We start from the raw sequence: 20,677 nt of genomic DNA, 5'->3' as shown, positions 1-20,677 counted from the left end.
AGGGTAAGTCTGAGTTAATCATAACCAGCAGAAGTGATATATGAACTGATATGAAACAGAAGACTAACCAGACCAAGCAAAAATAATTAATTAATTAAAATAAAATTTCCTATGAGACCAAAATGATGGACTGATTGTCAAAATGATTAGCCTAGTTTTCTGTTCTACTATTTCAGATACACAGCAGTAAGTCACCTGAGATACTTGCATTTTGACATACAAGCTTGAAGAAATTTCTCCCCCATCCAGTCTATACTTATCCTTGAAGACCTACTGTATGAGGCTTCTTAAGATGTAGAAGGGTGGAGTTGTTTGGATGAGGGTGGGATGGGGGTTACATGTCCCTCTTTTTGGCTCTGTAATACAGCCCAGCTCTCACACCTCCTGTTCTTGTACCCCCCAGCCCACACACACATTCATAGACATGCACACACAGATCTCCCAATCCCGCCTCTTGCATGTGCCCTCCTCCCTTAAGCCCCTCCTGTATCTGCTGCTCTCCTGTCCTCTATTTTCCTCTTGATGACAAAATGAATTTGCATATTTTTCCCAGGGAGCGCTCATTAGAATGCATAAACCGGCCGCCTCCTAGCCTCATGAGCAGGCTTTAGCTTTCTGCCGTGGCATCTCCTGATGCAAAATGAGACACAGACAGGCAGCATCACAGGCAGACATGTGGCCTGAGTCTGGGTTGTGATTGGCATTTGGAATCAGTTCACCCGTCCCATTCTTAATTCAAGGATAAGAATAAACTCTGTGTCAGCCATTTTTCTTTGTTTCTATATTAGCTGTTAAGCAGAAGCATATTTCTTAGATTCCTATTTCCTCATTAACTGCATGATGAAAAAGAATAATGTCTGAGGCATTTACACTATTATCTCCAGTGGGCATATGACTACATTTTGCAAATCATAAGGATTGTGGACAACATTTCTCTATTCTAGCACCCCACCCCACCCCCACCACCACATTTAAACACTCAGACAGGCCTTAAAGTCAGATAATTTCATTTGCTCCACTTCGGGCAGTGCCAGCAAGTCATCTTGAGGAAGGCCACTTTCACAGTCTGAAATGACTCTCCTGAAAATTTAGAAGCCTAACAGGCCTGCACAAATTCTCCTCTGGCTGTATCTGAAAGTTTTGTCTATGGTGTTGCTAGAGATCAAGTCACGAGGTCACACAAATCAGTACTGTACCTACTGGACGAGTGAATCAAATCAAAACATGTGTATGTATCATTCTTCCTGTCATTACCCTGACTTGTGTTAAATTATACTAATGTGCAGCAGGTTTACTGCTCAGGAGACACAATAAGACCCTTTATCTGAGACGCACTCATTCAATAAATTCTAATCTTTGCCTGATGGTGGCGCTAGAGCAAGGTCACGGGGTCATCAAACTTGTTACAGTAGGTTTCTTTGAATATCATGAATTTGTACAGCAAGTTTGATGCCTGTGTAACCTTAGCTTTTCAAGATCTATCGTTGACAGAGAAACAAACAAACAATCACATCAGCTCTTGACATCTCTTCTTCACAGAGCTAATGAGCAGAACTGTTCGACTGTACAACAGCAGCACAACAAAATGTGGCTTAAGAGCATTGTTTAAGTTGGATTGGATACATATGAGAGAGGAAAAAGGTGGAAAAACTGTTAAAACCCTATGTGATTAGCTATATTGTACATTTTTTATTGTAATCTGTATAAAATTATCAAAAATGAAGGCCCTGTTAATATTAAAATATTAGTTATTAGTCCAGACCTACACAGATTGTAATTTCATCAAAAATCAATCAATCAATCAATAAATCAATCAATCTATGAACTGCTTCAAAAGCCCTGATCGGTTTCCAGTATATAATGACTGACAACAGTGTGCTGCATTGAAATGAATGGATTCCACACACCTGTCCTTTTCCAGTTTAATGTAATAATTTAGGGCTTCAACCTTTTGATTACACAGAACACAGTGTCAGCTGTGCATGAAAAGCCCGCTGCTTGAGGCTAACATACAGACCTGTTATATCTATGGGTCCTGCAATTAGCAAAACAGTTGTAGAAAAAAAAAAAAAAAAAGCTTGCATATATTACTGCAAAACAACAGACCTATAAGCAATACTTGATGCTATCACATTAATCACATTAGAGGAAAAATCTCTTCTAGATTTAAATAATTGCCAGATTTCGCCTTTATAAACTGTTTTATCCACTAACTTTAGTAGCTCTTTGATCCCACTAAGTCTTTTAATTGGGCATGAGCACACTGTCATCTTTTAAATTAGCCACTGCATATGAAGCCTATAAAAATGAATATTGTACTGAGACAAATAAAAATGATCACTCTCGAGGCCTAGCTTACCTATTAAATGCATTTATAATGATTTGATATCTGTTGCTACAATCTCATCTTAATAGGAACTGTATGCTCATAAACATAGGTATATCACTGAATGAGTGCCTGATAGAAGCGATTATTATGTATACATGTCAGAAAGACTAAGAAAACCCTGTTTGGTATGTTCAGAGTAGTTTCATTTCCTCAGTAATGGGCTGAAAATGAAAACCATGGCTTATACAGTAATTAAAAGGTAGTCCATTAACTGGCTTGTTCCTGTGTTTTAATTCTAACTCAGAGCTAAAATGCTTTAAAATATCATATCCAGTGCGTAACTGTCCCGTATGGGATGAGCAAGTGAGTCTTCTGTCGTTTGCACGTGCATACGCGATGTTTCCTCACGTATTTTCAAAGTCATAATTTGCAAATAAGCTCACGTGTATTGAGGAGAATGCACAATGGAGCCGGTTGATGAAGAGGGGGACAGCCCGTCCAACACGAGCGGACAACATTTTTGAGCCGCCTCGTTCACTGACTACAAGCGCTCCACGTTGCCTCATTCATTTAACTTGCCTACTGTACACTGTGCTCAACGTAGTGAATTCAATACTATGGCAAACACACTACACTACTACCAGCTCCAGCATGCTCGCACAGAAATATTTTTGTATCCACGCGCCTCAGAAAACTTCAGTGACGTTTCACAAAAGGGAGCCAATCGGACCTCGTCTTCTATTAGGACAATGAAAAGCCTCTGTCCAATCGGGGGAGCGCCAGACTGAGCACTGGCCAATGGCGTGAGAGCCCCGCCGAGAGTAATGTTAGAGAGCTGAGCAGTGAAGACACTGCGTATCGCCTATGTTCCCTCACACACAGCCATTGCAGAGCATTGAGATCCAGCGATAGTCCCTAGGTAAGTATCACACACGGAAATTTTAAGTGTTCGTAATGATGAGAATGACGATAACATTTCTAAATATCTTACTTATGTGTTTGCCACGGTCGAAAATGAAGCACTGTGTTGCTTGCCAATGATTTTATTGCGGGGGACCGTCAAAAAAACAACAAAAAATAGCCGGCGCTGAGCAGGTAACATTACATTGCCCTGCCTCGGAGTGGGGACCAGACGCTCTGTAAAAAAGAAGAAATGAATATTAACATCAACTAAACTCGACGAAAACCGTCGATTTCGTCAAATTAGAATAATTTAGTATATTACAGTCGTGTCATTTTCACAAAATGGAGTCGAATCTCACGGTAGTTATCGCGTAAAAATTCAGGAATGTCTAGCGGACAACACGGTTAGCGACAATGGTAGAAGACTCACCGTTAGCTAGCCATTGGCATTGCAGTGCATTGCGAAGCTGAATGCCTGTCATGTGAAGCGTGCGGGGTTTTTGGTACAAACGCCAAAATTTCTAAAAACAAAAGAAAAAGAGAGACTGTTTCAAAATACGCACGGGCCTGTGTTTGTTTACTGCAATACACCCGACAAGGCGGTGAAAAAATTACCTCACGATCTGCGCTTTACTGTAATGGCTGACTGTATTCGCATAGGAGGCAAGGCAGCGAGGCGAATGGGAAGCCAGCGACAGAGGCGCAGTTCAGTTCAACTTTTTCTAACCGTGTTTTCTCGCGAAACAAACCCGTAACTATAACATCTAACGACGGCAAAATAAAATTCAACCTTCCGTGATTCGAACGACCCCGCTGCGGGATTTTTCCGATGCTCGGAAAGGGTTTAAATCGGGGATTGAAATGAAGTGGTCGCCGCGGTCGCTCTGCCCTCTATTGCATGCAGTGCAATGGCTGTGCGTTGACACAAAGAGAAGGAGCCATATTCTCCATGTTAGTGGATGAAGACGAGCGGCCATTAGGAGCTCATAGAAACCAAGTCAGTAGCACAGCCCGCTCATAGACACAGTGCAGACCCAATGTATTACTATACAAACCGGCTAGTGCAATAGGAATCAATCGGGGAAATATTTTGTCAAGATCGCCGGCTTTTTAGACATATTTGTCGAGTTGCAAAGCGAACTGGGAGGCGGGAGGAGACATTTGAGGGGGACTTTCTTTCATGAAGAAGGCATTCTCACAAAATGGAAGAAGAAATATTGCCGTCGTTGTTGACCTCCTTTTCCTCAACGAAAGCCTATGCGCCATTACTACTTCGGTCGACGCAGTTTAACTGGGAGTTACAGTAGCATTTAATAGGAAAATGTGAAGGGAAAAATGTCGGTTTTAAGGGTTTTAGATCCAGACGGAGAATAATTTCCACAATAAGAGAATAAGGAGACAAATAGCAGAGGAGTGTTAAATGAAGCCGAATCGCAGCTTTGCGTGTTTTATTTTCAATAAATACGTATTTATCTGTAATTTGTGTCTTTTTTGTGTCAAAGTTATTGGTTTGATGAAAACATCACATGAATGAAACGGGGGCTTTCCTGGAGGCCTATTCTTATCGCAGATGAGGTTTGGGGGTATTTTTCTCCAAAAACACGAGTCTCTCTCTCTCTCTCTCTCTCTTTTTTTTTTAAGCCAAGTCCACCGTTATAGTCCCGCGGAGGGTTGTAGTTTATGTTATGCGGTCGCGCTTTTGAAACTTTTGCTGTTTCTTGTGAAAGTCTATCCCTGCAGGGAAAATACATTTATGGGTGTTTTATGTGATTTCCTCCTTCAATCCGGAGCGATGTGTCGGGCCAGTTTTAAGCCGCCGAAATGGGAGTTGACCGCGGATCAGTGAGTTTTATGTAAAGGCCACAGCACAGATTGCATCAATAAATGGAGTCATTTTCATTGTATTAGCTCCGCGTGCGCCGATCGCGTTTATCTGAGCGGGTCTTAACTTAGTGCAGTTTGACAGCCGCGAGGGCGGGTCACCCCAGCAGCGCTATCAATACTACGGCCAATGGAGAGAAATACAAGTTGTGCCTATTAGGCAGTGCAAGGAACATGGTAACAGCAGACAATACATTATTTATAATTATCTAAATTTAGAATAATGGTTTGAAGGCATAGTTATTAAACCAATATTTTTTAAAATGATGTTTATAAAGCTTTTAGGATGCAGAATTTGAGCGTAGGATCACACCACAAATGGCCAGCTGTCAGTAAAATAAAACTAGTTTGGGATTTTTTTTTATTTATTTATTTTTTTTTGTAGTGACACAGCTAAACTGTACATTTGTTTTTAGATACGGTCATCAGGATGGGGAGAGATCCAGCAAAGCCGAGGGGCAAGATGTCCTCCTATGCATATTTTGTCCAGACCTGCAGGGAGGAGCACAAGAAGAAACACCCCGATGCTTCGGTCAACTTTGCCGAGTTCTCCAAGAAGTGCTCTGAGCGATGGAAGGTAGGAGAGGATGGATGGATGGATGGATGACAGTGATCTCATGAATTTGTAGCCTGTTTCTTAAATGGACTATATGCCGCTTTAAATTGGTGTGCGTCTGAATTATTCAGGTGCAGGAAGTTGGATTACTTATGGCTCTTGGAGACGGTTTCACTCAGATGGCCCCATTGTGCAATAACTTGAACGATGCGGTACCATCTTAGACATAGGAGATACTGTACACAGGGTGTTTACAAGTTACCTCTGTTTTCAGACAATGTCCTCCAAGGAGAAGGGCAAATTTGAGGAACTGGCCAAGCAGGACAAAGCGCGCTATGAGAGGGAGATGATGAGCTATGTTCCAGCCAAGGGAGGCAAGAAGAAGAAGTACAAGGACCCCAATGCCCCCAAGAGACCCCCGTAAGTTCTGCAAGCCAAAAGTTAATAATTTTATAGCTTATGCAGAGCAAAACAAATCTGAATCAGGGGCCGCTGACTCGTGTCATAAGGACACAATATGAAGAGTGTTGTGTTCATGATAAGCTCATTCTTACTTCTTCTTCTTCTTTTGTTTTTTTCCTTCCTCCAGATCTGCCTTCTTCATCTTTTGCTCAGAGTTCCGCCCTAAGGTGAAGGGCGAAGCCCCCGGTTTGTCCATTGGAGATGTCGCCAAGAGGCTGGGTGAGATGTGGAACGGCACCAGCTCAGAGGCCAAGCAGCCCTATGAGAAGAAGGCCGCTAAGCTGAAGGAGAAGTACGAGAAGGTAAGAAATTTGTCCCTGTTGTGCTGCTCTCCCTCATGAGCTTTGATTACGAACGGCTGCTCATTTTGACGCCGGTGTCAGTCCAACATATTTTCATTCCTCCATCGCAGGAGGTTGCAGCATATCGTCAGAAGACCAAAGGAGGCTCCGCACCCGCAGCAAAGGCCCCGGCCAAGGTAGAGAAAAAGGCAGATGACGACGACGACGATGACGAAGATGAGGAGGAGGAAGAGGACGACTACGATGATGACGATGACGAGTAGATGGCGAGTGACATACAGTATATAGTGGTCATTTTCTTGTTTCTAAAGCATTTAACCCCCTTGTACACACTTCACTTATTGAAAGAAAATATGTTAGTATCCAAGGGGTAAAAAAACAACAAAAAAGGCTGTGTATATCAGTTGTTTTTATGCTGTACAGTTTTTTTCTCCTTTTTGTATAGTTAACACTACACAAGTGTCGTGTCTGTATCTTTCTGCCAGTCTTATTTTTTCAGTGATAGTTCCTAGACCACTATCCTGCCTGGTACAGTGTAAAGGGGTGGGCTTACAGTATTTACCCTAGCTAGAGGTGCACAGCACATAAAAAAACGTTCTGAGTTAGATCTGAGTGTTTCTTCCTTTTTTTTTCCTTTTCCTGTGTGTTTTTATTTTAAATGACATGTTATCAAAATTGACGTATCACAGTTGTTTTACTGATCTTTACGTACCACTGTAATAGCAAAAATAAGAAAAAAATGCCTTGTTTATTGTTGAAATTTAAATTGCTTCTGATGTCAATAAACATTTTTTTTAATAAATCTCTTCTGTAATGTGTGTGTGTGTGTGTGGGGGGAGGGTCTGGAGCAGCATTGCTCATTTTCCTGCAGACTCAAACGGATCCAAGTTTTCTGATGAGAGCAGACTAACAATTCGTCTGAGCAAAAACTCATTGCTGCCCTCGTGTAACAGCACTGGCCACATCAATGCAGCTGACAAACGCACAGTAGATTGTTAAATTTCATACAACAGTCCTTTTCTGCTTGGAAATAAACAGCTACGGCTGCGCCCGTTTGGCCCAGTAAAAGTTAAAGACATTAGCGTCATTAATTTTATCTGTCTGGAGGTGAGTCTTGCGTGTTGACTTGCATGGCTGCCTACTCTGTAAAGTAAAATGGAGTTGGCATCATGATGCTGGGAGACAATTAGAGTGAGAAAACGTCTAACGACCCAGGCCTCGATGAGGTGTGACTCATCACCAAAACTGTTTATGTATCGTGTGTGTTTTAGCCCACTGTGGTTGTATGCAAATAAGGTGTGTGCTGAAGCTCCTTGCCCTGGTGGAGGTGCACTGAAAGTAGCATTGTTGACTGCCCTGCATGCCAACATGCATCACTGACTGTTCCTGTTTTATTTAGATACAGCTGCTTCATCTCTCACGTACTCTCTAGGTCCTATCCAGGGTAAAAAAAAAAAAAAAAAAAAAAAAGACCATTTATATAAGAAGGATTATGTGCTTTGAAAAACCCTGTGACATAAGAATATGGCTGGTGTGTACAAACCGCTGCAATCCAAACCTAAAAGACACACAAACGTACTGTACATTGTGGTGTCAACAACACAGTTTCCCCCATGGGAGAGGGCTTATTCAAGTGTGTGTGTGTGTGTGTGTGTGTGTGTGTGTGGGGGGGGGGGGGGGGGGGCTGCCATCTCTCAGCCTGAGCAGACGGAAGTATTCATTGAAAAGAGCAGCACAGACATGTCTCTGATCTGTGGTGTAAATGAGAAGGATGCGTCTTCTTCCGTGCCTCCCCTGTCTCTGCAGTCATGTTAGCCTTGGCCCGCTGAACGAGCCTCGGTCCGGAGCAGCATGGAGGACAGGCAGACACAGGGCAGCAGCTGACCTCTGCACTGCTCCGATAAAGCCCAGCCGGCCCCACAAGGTGGCAAGCCCCCCTGCTACCCCTGATCATTCCTCACACCTACTGATGATGCCTGTTTTTCCCATTAGATTCAAATCCAGAGGAAGATGGCAGCCAGGGGGGGATTATCTCACTACCTTGGGTCATATCATGGATGTGTTGTCTGCTATTCCCCCTGCAAAATAGCTAACTTGAGGCGACCACATACAATCAGCCAACATGTGACAAGCTGCAAGCTGCTGTCGCTGCTCATTATTATTTCCCTGTCGTTTCTGTGCGCAATATGCAACATGGCCTGCTTACAGTTACAGCAGATTTGATTGTTGACACTCATATCCACTGACTTGGCCAACAGATTGTACTTTTCATATTGCAGTGAGGCGTGCTGGGGAGCGGCAGGGAAAGAGGAGCACTGTGCTGGAGCAGTTGCAGCTTCTCGTGGCTGCGCTCAGCTGTTGATCAGCGTCTGTATGGGCCTGTACAGGCCAGAAGTGCGCATACAGTGTAGCAGGCTTAGCTGCACAGCGCCACTGCCGGCTCCGGAGCCCGTTAATCCCAGCCACCTGGTGTCCACTGTACACACTGCGCTCAATCAGTGGTCTCCGGGCGACACCTAGTGGTCACGGTCCTGCAACTGCGCCAAGACTGGCATCAGCAGGGGTTCAGTTTCAATCCATATTTAACCTGAGTAACAGGTTAAATAATCAGTCAGTAGTGGAAGAATGATTGAGATATATTACTTTAAGTACAATATGACTGTTCAGTCGTGGAATATAACTGAGGATATTTACTTAGGTATTGTATTTAAGTACAAATTCGAGGTACTTGTTCTTCATGTAGTAGGGAAATACACTGCTTTTTACTTTGACAGCTTTAGTTATTATTCATGCTGCAAATTAAGATTTTTGCACACAAAACATATGAGGAGCTTATAAAAGAATAATTAATTGGCACCTGTTTTGTCATTTCAGTCGTGTTTTCCAAAACATTTCACGCTTCCAGCGTCATAGATGTGAGGATTTGCTGCTTTTTGAAAATGATTGGAATAAGTTGAATTTATTTTTAATAACTGTGAGTTTTGCACTAGCGGTTGGACTAAACAAGCTTTGTAAAAGTGTCACCTTGGGCTCTGGGTAACTGTGACAGCATTTCTCCCTATTTTGTGAATTTTTATGAACAAAACAATCAATTGATCAATGGAGAAAATCAACGTATTAATCTAAGATAATCATTAGCTGCTGGCCTATCCCAAAATAGTTAATCATGAGCTCCATCTCAACTAATTACAACAGTAAAACCCTGCTTTTATATTAATGCATGAGTAAAAATACTCTAATGATATGATAGTATAGGAGTAACGTGCAACCCTTTTCTGTATTGAGTACTTTTACCTTTAATACTTTAAGTACATAAAATCATTGAAAGTGAAATTCTGCTCCAAGTATCAAAAGTAAAAGCACTCACTACGCAGCAGAGCAGCTTCTGTCACTGATATTACTGGATTGATATTGACATATTAATGTTTAACTAGCATTTCAATCGTGCAGGTGAAGGTGGAGCTTTATTTACCTTTCAGTATATACTGTTGGGGAGTTCAGTGCACAAACATTAATCATATTCTAATCGTTCATGAAATGATTCGCATGCAAAGTCTTTATGTGCTATAAAACTATTGCTGTTAAATACACGTAGACAGTAAAAAGTACAATATTTTACTCATAGTGGAGGTATAAAGTGGTGTAAAAAGTGCTCAAGTAAAGAATATGTACCTCAAAACTGTCCTTAAGCACAGTACTTGAGTGAATGTACTTAATTACTTTCCACATCTGTTGAATCATTTCTAAATGCTCACAAAGGTTCAGAAATGAAACAGGAATTTGAGTTTTTATTGGTAGTTATTTTGTTTAATTTAACCTCCACTGCATAAAAATGGAATTGCATGTTGCTGCCCTCGACCTGAGAAACTCCCCATTCAGCTGCACGCTGCTGGATGCTGCACGCAGAAACCCCTCTCCACAAGATTTATTACTGCTCATGAATCCTTAAATGCCCTACCTGCATTTTATCACCACCCGCAGTTCAATGGGAACTTAGCAGCTCATGCAAAGCAGAAACGTTCGTCATCGTGAACCATCAAAATCGGTGTCTTTTCACCGTGTCCGTGCCCTTTAACAGGTGTTAGTTTTATTTTTGTCAGCAGGGCAAAACTATTATTCAGTCGTATCTCTCCTACAAACCTCATGTCACCTCCTCCACCACCAGCATCATCCCCCAAAAGCCACGAGAAAGTGACTTTTATGGTAAACATCAGGCAATCATGCAAATGATTTTGTGGCTCGTTTGCTGTTTAACTTCTGCTTGATGAAGAGATTTTTAACTGAATATGAATATATGTGCATTTTTCATTAAGATGAGTCTGGGTGCTGAACCTATGTTAAATTGCTTTGCCTGGTTAAAGTTGAATTATCATACATATTGTGCATTATTATACTCGTGGCTTGCTTTTGTCTGCTGTGAGCCATCAGATGAAGCTGTTGTTTGTTTGTTTGTTTGTTTGTTTGTTTGTTTGTTTGTTTGTGTGTTGACACTTTCGGTGTCAGTCCTGGATCTCTGTCATACACCAACTTAGTCATCAGTAAATATCCAGTGAGGGAGACAACCTCCATCCCAGTCATACCACCCTTTCATGCACTGCACTTTGACAACACATAGTTTCAAGTGCCGAAACCTACAGTCTCAGCAGAGAGCAGGGCACTATGATCAGCCCCCGAGGGCAGACTCAGACCTGATAATAATCATTTCTACTCAACAACAAATCTGTGGAACACAGTTGCTTTTTCAAAAGGCATTTTGCAGAGTCAGGAGCCCGCAGTGAGCACGAGAAGCACATCATAACCCTGCACCTCTTGAGTTTGTGTTCAGTGAAGTGAGCATATCAAGCTCTGCAGAAGACCGGCCCAGTGGCTTTTGATTAATTGCTTTTTTCTGGATAAGAGAGGAGACGTCCCATCGGATTATGGTTCAGTGAGTTGTGGTCTTTGTTTTTTTCTGTTCTATGGCAAGCCTTTGTTATGACAACATGTGTTTCATGTTATGTGTGCCTGAATGTGTATAAATCCACATTTTCCATATTAGCAGTAAGTGAAGTGTGTGAGGGAATTCAAAGAAGCTTTTCAGATGGAAATAAAAGATCAATTTATTCCATATGCAAAAGCTGACAAAGTGCAAAATGTGTACATTTTTATACCCAATATGACAAAATACTAGTGTTCTTTAGTATTCAGGCACCACATCAAAGTACAGTTTTAGCTTTATAGTTATTCATATGTTGTGAGTGTAGTCATACATAAAAAGTGGACCTACAGCATATATTTACTTATTAAAAGTGTGTATAGAAATGAGTACACAGGACATGAGAGGGGAACATGTGGTACAAGATGTGACTCTCCACTACACTGTCTATCTGAACGCTAACATGACATCATGGACGTGCACGCACACACACTCACAGATGTTCACACAAAAACACGTGTGATATATCTGTGGTATGTGGGTTTAATCACTATTTCCAAATTAAAACAGCATTTCAGTCATGCTTGTGAATGTCAGCTGTGATTCAAAGATAGGGACCAATCAGGCGGATCCTCTCAGTACCAGCCCCCCTCTGCACCAATCATGTGAGGACTGCTTCCCTGGGGTCATGGAGCATGAGGTTCAGCGCTCTGCCTGAGCTGGCTGGCTTTTCAGGAAAGCACCAGGTTTTATCCGAAGGAGTGATGTGGATGAGGGAGTTGTTTTACGGGCTGGGCTGCTCTGAAGGAAGAAGCTTTTAAAGATGCTTCTGCACCATCATTTCACACACAGGTTATACTGTTACAAACCTCTTCCTCCACTGGGTGATGCTGTTGCAAAGGCCAAGGCTACCCTGTGTTTGTCATGCACCTTACTTAATGTGGTCACAGCCCACCTGCGGTTTCTACAGCCATCACATGAAGATCTCAGTCATATTATGGAAATCTTCTCTCTATTTTTTGTCTTCTTTCTTCTCAGAAGCAGCAGTTTCGTGTCTCAGTCCTCCACTGGTATCAGGTGCAGCATTAGTTTCACATTTATGTCTGACAGCAGGTGTTACAAGCTGATATCATGGGCTCATTTTTCAGCACTGGCTCCCGTAGTTGATCTGAAACGACGCTGAAAAGGTGTGAAGTCAAAAAGAGACGCAGGATCTAAACACAACTTTCAATATAACTCATGCAACGTTTTTGTTGGCAGTTTGTAGAATATTCATAATTTTGTGGAAAAGGGCTTATTATCATTTATTTAACATTACAACTGTGTTATATAATGTTTCAATTTGTTTATGTCTGATTCAGAAAAACATGACGCTGGCTAAAGTTGTTTGTGTGTTCCCACAGGAAAGCGCATAAACCGAAGAACTCTGTGAGTAAATCAGGATTTTTCGAAGTGGGAGACAAGTCTGTCAACACTGACTCAGCTCTCATCATCGTGAAGATAAAAAAAAAACATACAGCAAGCGTTGGCACGTTCTTGTGTTTTTAAGTGAACAAAGTGATGCAAACACTCGAGTGGGCAGCTACACAAATGTTGAGTTCTTGTGAAATCAGACTTGTCATCCTGCACTCATGGTTGTATCTCGTGAGTCATCCCACGCCTCGTTTCTCTGCGTGTGCTCGTGTGTCTTCTGTATGAAACAGTATTGACGTTTTGGCAGTGAATATAGAAGCATATGTGCTCGTGTTTCTATATGTTTATATAACCTGGTGTGCTGACTGTTTATTGACTTGTAGCTGGTACACAGGAGACAGAAATGTGCAGTGTGTTAGAGAGTAGTGTGTTGTGTTAGCGTGTACAGAACAAAAGACAAAGAAAGTGACTCATCGTGAAGTTTCTTCTGTTAAAGTAAAGCCAGAAAAAAGACAAAGAATTATGTTAAAACTGAATCAAGAGAAGTGAGAGGTGATCACTCACCTTTCGGCAGACCTTTTCTTTAAGTGGACTTAACTTTGGAGAGCTTCTTCTCTAGCGCCACCTGCAGGTTTGAGTGAAACACCCATTAGATGGATTGCCATGAAATTTGGTTCAGACATTCACCCCTCAGGTCAGATTGTCATCACTTTGATCCCTTTAACTTTTCATCCAGTGCCACCGTCCATGTTCACAGCCGCTGCACTCGGGGCTCCTCCACTGATTTTGTTCCGCTCAGGTGTCAGAGTTTCCTGAGGGAGGGAACTTTTCTGAATCTGTCCTGCATCTGCATTCCTGAATCTGTGGAATAGATTGCCAGGAAATCTTAAAATCATAAGCAGCTTGGGAGGTTTCAAGCTGGTGCTTAAGAAGTGGCTCAGAGGTTATTTGCAGCAGGATATTATGTCTGATTATAGGGCGTGTTTCTTTATCTTATTTTCATGGTTTTGTATTGATGTGTAGGGTAGCCCGTAAGGGACTATATTAAAATGACAATGCATTGGAATTGAAAATGCAATTCCACATTAGTATTATAAAGTTCCATTTATGTCTGTGTTATTTGGGTAAAAATTTAAATGAAAATGGGATAATCCAATTTGCATTTTCATTTTCACACACTGGTATGGCTGTTCAATGACAGTATTAAAAGGACTAAAAAGACTTAACCTGCTCTGAATTTTAAATTTTATCTTCAGACCCAGACTTGTGTATAATGTGATGAGAGGGCTGCGAAGTAATGCTGATATACTGATGCATGTACTTCTGATGTACAGAGTTTGAATAATTTTTTTTTATTATCTGAGTGATGAGCAGAGCCAACCAATGTCCGACGAAGCACCTGATACTTTAATACTTTATATTCCAGTTAACCTTAGCTGTACTTATTCGGTTCTGATCAGAAAATGTTAGCACGCTAAACTGAGATGGTGAACATGGTGACAATTCTACCTGCTAAACATCAACATGCTAGCATGCCAACTAGCATTTAGCTCTTTATACACAGCAGTCTGCAGTGCAGCCTCACAGAGCTGCAAGCACGGCTGCAGATGCTCACTCAAAGTAAGTTCCATCCAGTGAAATGCTGGTCTTTATAAACATTGACAAGGTACAAAAACGAGCTTGTGCAGGTGTACTCTTTCTTTTTGGCTAAACATATTCAGTACGTGGCTGTGACAGCCCGGGATCGGTCTGTACGTCTTCTTATACATCACCATCTTGAGTAATCCATGTTGTAGTCACACAGCAGAGTCAAACCAATGAGACGAAAGGTCCTGCAGTGTCCATATTCAGTAGACACACACTCTGTAATTCATTCAGGACCTGAGCCCTCTCTGTGGATCTAAGCTCTGAGCAGGTATCTCAAACCATAATGAGTTCACTCACTCTATCTGTCAGCAAGCTTCAGCAGAAATGGAGAATACAAAGCATTGCTCTCAGGATCAAACGTGTACAGCACAGACTCATGCGTCATATCTGTGGAAGCAGGAAGTAAGTAGTAATATTTACTGCCTGGGTGTCAGTTGTATAGATTTTCACTTATGTGCTGAGAATAATAGTGAGAACAAAGCTCAGCTGTGATATTTTATGGTGATGATAAACACTGTGAATGGAGTGGGAGTGCTGTGATTAGCACTGACAAACTGGAGAGCAGATTGGACACAAATGAACACTGAAAATAGAAGACACGTGCTCGTAACAGCAGTGTTAAACATCCATTTATTGATCTGTAATCAATACCTTTGTCAGTAATGTTGTCCAGTCCGTTTGTATTGTATGAGGTCATTTCATTATTCAGACCAACAAATCAAACCTGAGCAGAAATTAAAATGCCAAGGCAGTTTGCTGAGCATTGTCTTAATTTAATATTGAGGGAATCATAAAAGATTATATTAGCAGAAAGACGTGGAAGGAGAAAATGAGTTGAGGAGGAGGAGGAGGGAGGGAGGGAGGGAGGGAGGGAGGGAAACGGGATGTGAATAGAAGAGTGATTGGTATTGATGTGCAAAAGGGAAAAAGAAAAAGCTTTGGTATGCTGCTGCCTCCTCCGTGTGTGGAGCAGGTTGAGACTGGAAAGACTGAATGAGGTAATCGGGCCTTTACATCAAACCATTTTAGGTTTGATTTACACTGATTATACAGTAAGCAGGGAGGCAATATAAAAATATTTCCCTGTTGGGAATTGCAAATAAGGCATTTCTGTGGCTCAGCACTTCATATACACTAATTAGAGGACTGGCCTGGCTCTGCATGGCTCTCTACATTAAACAGACCGAACAAACAAGCAATCATGGCAGCCAAACCTGATGTTTTAATCTTAAAGTAACCTTATCACGTCTCTCTACGAAAGCCTGGATTGTTTGCATATACAGGTAAACAAAAAAAATCCACTTTAATGTGTCTCTCTCCAGCACAGAAAGTAAGCAAGGAATGTACAGTTCAACCATTTACAGCGCTGTATAAGTACCGACAAGATGCTACGTTTGCAAAGACTTTACAGACATTAAAACTGCATTCATTAAAGTCTTTGACACTGAATGACAATGTATAATGCAAAAGAGGTAGCTAATTGTTACAAGCCCACAGAGAATTACATCAAACTCTGCAGCTCTGCACAGCTTTCCGGCTTCAAAACGAAAATAATGAGCTAGTCTGAATTTCAGTTTTGAAGCCCAGTCCAAGTGTAGTAGCTCTGATAAACGCCCTGTAGGCTACCTGCCCAGTCCCAAACAGGAGGCGGACTAAATCAGCCACGAGCTGGTGGAGAGGAGCTGGTGGAGACGCTAACAGGCCTTTTTCACAGCAGACAGTTTTACTTGGGATAGCCGTAAAAGCACAGATGTTCCTAAAAACATTAGCAATGGCTCTGTTCTGATGGAGTGTCCCACTGAGCCAGCATGCATGAAAGAACCCTGAAACTGAAGCAGCTAAATGGAATTCAGCCATCATTCATTTGATTATTTACAGCTGCGCTTGCCCTATTATGTCCTATTATGATTATGTCTTTCAGTGAATACTATATTTGAAAGTATGGGAAATTTTCCTTGTCGCTGTTTTGGCGCTGTGTTGGGCCGCATTCAGCCCAACTTTGTTTCTGCGTGGAGAAACGAGGACGCTCGCTCGACACAATGCAGTGCTGATACAGAGCTCAGGACAAAAGAAAATGCAAAAAAACTTGCTCAACTGGCAACGCAGCGTCATCCGGCGAGGCTCTGTGACGGCCGCTCAAATAAACATTCCTGAAAGATTATTTTGTAATGTGAGCAGAATAGTTATACTGTTGTTACCTCGTAATTGTTGGAATGAAAAGCAGGATTATTGTCACAAAGACAACTCTCCAGAATTACAACCTCCTGTCTCATGGTAGCATAAACCACTGTGTCTGATAAACCTTCAAACTCGTGCGTCTACGCTTTAAACCAACGTGGATTGTATTTCATCATTTCACCACTGCAGCTCCCACCATGCAACCTCTAAAGTTCAGTCTGACTTCATAACCGGCTGAGAGGAAGGGTTTCATTGCCCCCTCAGGGTGAAAGTTTGAAACTCTGTTGTGCCTCTGAGCAACACCGTCCTCTGTTAAGTTGCTGTTTAAAGATTCAGTGTGTTATTTTGTTGTAGAGCTCCGGGGGAAAACCTTCCTCGCAGCTCAGTGATGACGTTCTGAAACTTCACAGTTTGGACTTAAAACCTCCAAAGCGAGCTGGGAGGGAGCTTGAGGATTTGGGCCCTTCTCACAAAAATCAAAGAGTGCGCTTTGAAAGGGGTATTATGAGTAAATATGTGCCAGTGGGTTTTATTATCAGACTCTCATAAATGAATGTCTTCTATGTGGGATTAGGACGCAGATTTTTTTGGGCACATTCATTAATGGAATGGTTATCAGCTAAAATCATCATACAGATTAAAATTTACAACTTGATTGGATGTTAGCAAAAAGCTGTTATTATTACAGTGCACCCACATTAAGGACACACTGGCAGTTTCACCACTGGGGAGGGAGTATAATAACATATTAACTCAGTGAATGTTACCATCATTTTTATAATACATTTTATAAAACACTACAATTTACAGTTTGATGATGTTATTTTGAGAGAAGTGTAGACTGAACTGCCTCATCCGGAGAGGTGATGATGTGAATGTGTACTGTCAAATAACGCATGCACCTTGCTGAGTAATATCCCAGGTTGTTCCTTTAAATGTTTTGCAGCTGCTTCACTGTCATTGACCATTTCCTGCCTTTTTTTTTTCTCATATCATGAGGAAGCGATCATTTAATTTGGCATCTCTTATGCCAGCGGTAATTTCATTATGTCAACTTAAAAAACTAGTTCCTCTGGTAAAATCCCTAAATCACTTACATAATTTTAGACCACGGGTGCCTAATCAACTTTGTGTGTGTGTGTGCGTGCGTGTGTGTGTGTGCGAGAGAGAGAGAGGAAATGTGTCCTGCCTTGACTTTAAGCCAGTGAATTGCAGCTGATGGAAACCAAAGCAGGAAGTGAGGCACTGACAGCAGAGGGAACACACACACACACACACACACACACACACACACACACACACACACACACACACACACACACACACACACACACACACACACACACACACACACACACACACTTACTCTTACTGAAGGGGATTTAATAAAGCCATCATAAAAATTATCTTTGAATCTACAATTGGAGTATATTTCTTTGATACTGCTGTTTCATTGTGTTGTGCACAGCATATAAGCAGGCTGAGACAAAAAAAAAAAAGAAAGACATGCATTGAATATTCAAAGCTACACCCTAAATCACAGGTTGGTGCTTGTTGTGCAAGTGCGCGTGGAAGTTTGCTGACACACTGAACTTACCTCGTGTCACCCAGCAGATCGCATTCTTGTCGCTGCTGGTGAGTCAGGCTCGGATATGCTTCGCCCTCTCTCTTTGTCTGTGTTGTTCTTTCCAGCGTTGTGTGGATGAATCTGCCATGTTCACTGCAACAACACGCGGGCGCTCGGCCCGGGTGACTCAAAGCGGCGTCCTGAAACAAACATCAATCAAGTGACCACCTGAAAAACAATGTCTACCTGAGGGCTGAGCTCAGCAAAAATAACTGGTAATCCTATCATTTGCTTAGTAGAGTTACATGTGCTCGATGAATGAAGCCTGAATGAAGCAGATGACACGTGCCTTTATTTTTGTGTGTATGAGTGTCTGCTTTTTAGTTGTATCACAAAGCTAATGTGACCAAAGGATAACCACAGAAGGGAAACAGCTGCAATCGATGCTGTCTCACAGTCCTCTTGTTTTTTGTTTTGAGCTCTATAGGGAAGACCGCGGCTCTTCTAATCACAGCTATTTTGTGCAATAATAACCGCCTGACATCCTCATGGTAGCCATAATGCCAGTCGTGTACTGATAACTCAGCCTCACCCTCTACTTTATACCTGCCTAGTCATGAGAGAGGGAGGAATGGAAAGAGGACAGCAGAAGAGGGGGAGGTGAAGAGGGAAGGAGAGGTTGCCTCAGGTGAGCAGAGGCTGGCGCTGCCTGTGGTTTGCTCTAAAAATGTGTATGTCTGTGTGTGTGTGTTTCTACATTCAGGGCCAAATTTCAGACTAAAGCCTGGTTAACTGTTGACAGCTCGTCAACTGGGGGCAAAAGTCATGTCCCCAGTCGGAAAACAGCTGATTTTTGGCTCAGTGGTTAAGGTCATGGTTACGTAAAATCTTCAGGAAATGAATAATGAATGTAAGTCAACATAGTCCCAAGAGTTATTCAAACATGACTGTGTGTTTGCGTGTGTGTGTGCCAATAATGTCTGACTATAACTGCTGGCGTGAACAGGGTTGGGACAAAATCTCAACAACAGACACTGTGTAGGATGATAATAGTCACTGCAAGTACATACAGGCTGGACGGTGTCACAGTCGCTTCTCTTACAGTTTTTCTTTCAGGACATTTTAAAAAATAAAAGCTGAGATCCAAGTATTTCTTATCCTTGACAGTCGAGGTGAAATTAATGTATAGATTGGCCAGAGGGTGGTGTCAGGATGAAGGTCTGACCTTTATGAAAAGGATTTTTGATCTTTGTAAGCATGCAAGTGTTAAGAAGATATTCTGTAGCCGGAGCAAGTGAGATTTCACCAAAGTTAGTCCATCCTGCGGGGATCATGAACATCTGCACCAAAAACTTTCGTTTCACAGGGACTGAAAACACCAATCTCATGGTGGGGAAACACAAGCATCATCCTGAGGATACATCACTTAGGAATCAAGAATGAAGTCTGTCCTGATCCATGAAGTACACCAAATATTTTACCAGCTAAGCGGAGACCTTGGCCTGACAGTGGTGCTTGAAAGAAACCTGTTAAACTGCTGCATTCCATCATATAATTCAAGCAGACAATACCTGACATGCCTGTGCATATACAGAGACAGCCTTTGAGGCAGCATTGTGTTCGTTAGATGTCTTGCAGGAGCTCTGGTAAGGCCCATGTGTGAGTGTGAACAGGTTGAGCAGGCCGGAGGTTGTAAAAAAGCCAGTTGATGTCAACTGAAGAGAACCTCCCTGAGACATAATGCACTCATACAAACAGAGAGACGCTTAAAATGTTAAATAACTCCCACTCAGGGGTAAACAGGATGAGAACAGACACACTCAGAGAGTACTTAGATACAAAATACAAGCGCTGAGCGTGTTCTTTATTCCCCTTTTCTATCAGACAGATGGCAAAAACGTGAGCTGATGACAAATTGTTTTCATGGCAGAGGGGAGGAGGCCAGCGCGTGAGTGCTGCTGCTCTCCTCGTATCTCCCGACAAACCACCAACTGCGCTTGACTCAAAACACAAACGTCCGGTAACTTGAAAACACAGACACAAGTGGTATGTCAGATTTAGGCTCCAGCAAAAGGTCTATCAAGAGGGATTTCAGGACAAATCCCTGTGTATATTTACCACTGAGTGTGTTAGACAGGTGCGCAGATTAGAGGAGCACCCACCTCCTCCACAACAACAGTTCGTTGTCGATAAGCTCAGGCTTAGGCTGTCTCCTGGTAAGTCTGAGCCAAATCCAGCTCGGTTTAGACTACCGCTTTTGAGAGGGACCTGATCCTGAGTAATAAAGGCAGATCTCTGGGGATTGCCAACGTTGTACCAGAGCCGTCAGTCACAGAAGAGAACGGATTCATGACAATGGCGGGAGAGAATATTTCACATGCAGGCACATTCATGAAGCTGGGTTTGTGTGTTATTCTCTACAGCGCCATTGTTTGGACACAGTTCAGTGAAAGAAGGGAAGGTTGGACCGATGACATTCGTCAGTCCCTTCTAATGGATGAAGATAAATTAGCAGGGTGATTGC

At 42.2% G+C, this 20,677-nt stretch overlaps 1 protein-coding gene across 1 annotated transcript; it reads left to right on the top strand.

Annotated features, from left to right (window-relative positions):
* The first annotated feature begins 3,132 nt into the window (after positions 1-3,132).
* LOC139344666 (high mobility group protein B1-like) lies at positions 3,133-7,235 on the top strand. The gene is made up of 5 exons (XM_070982993.1): positions 3,133-3,248; positions 5,530-5,690; positions 5,944-6,089; positions 6,259-6,433; positions 6,544-7,235. Exons 2-5 carry the CDS (start codon positions 5,544-5,546, stop codon positions 6,694-6,696), a joined length of 621 nt encoding a protein of 206 aa, XP_070839094.1. The 5' UTR covers positions 3,133-3,248; positions 5,530-5,543; the 3' UTR covers positions 6,697-7,235.
* Positions 7,236-20,677: the final 13,442 nt, after the last annotated feature.

The sequence above is a fragment of the Chaetodon trifascialis genome, chromosome 16, assembly GCF_039877785.1.
Source record: "Chaetodon trifascialis isolate fChaTrf1 chromosome 16, fChaTrf1.hap1, whole genome shotgun sequence".
Lineage (NCBI taxonomy): Eukaryota > Metazoa > Chordata > Actinopteri > Chaetodontiformes > Chaetodontidae > Chaetodon > Chaetodon trifascialis.
This window is presented reverse-complemented; position numbering and strand designations above follow the sequence as displayed.

Excerpts from the sequence above, each read along its gene's own strand:
- LOC139344666 (XM_070982993.1), top strand. The coding sequence starts at position 5,544 with ATGGGGAGAGATCCAGCAAAGCCGAGGGGCAAGATGTCCTCCTATGCA. Across the intron at positions 5,691-5,943 it reads AGTGCTCTGAGCGATGGAAG|ACAATGTCCTCCAAGGAGAA; the intron begins GTAGGAGAGGAT and ends CTCTGTTTTCAG. Across the intron at positions 6,090-6,258 it reads AATGCCCCCAAGAGACCCCC|ATCTGCCTTCTTCATCTTTT; the intron begins GTAAGTTCTGCA and ends TCCTTCCTCCAG.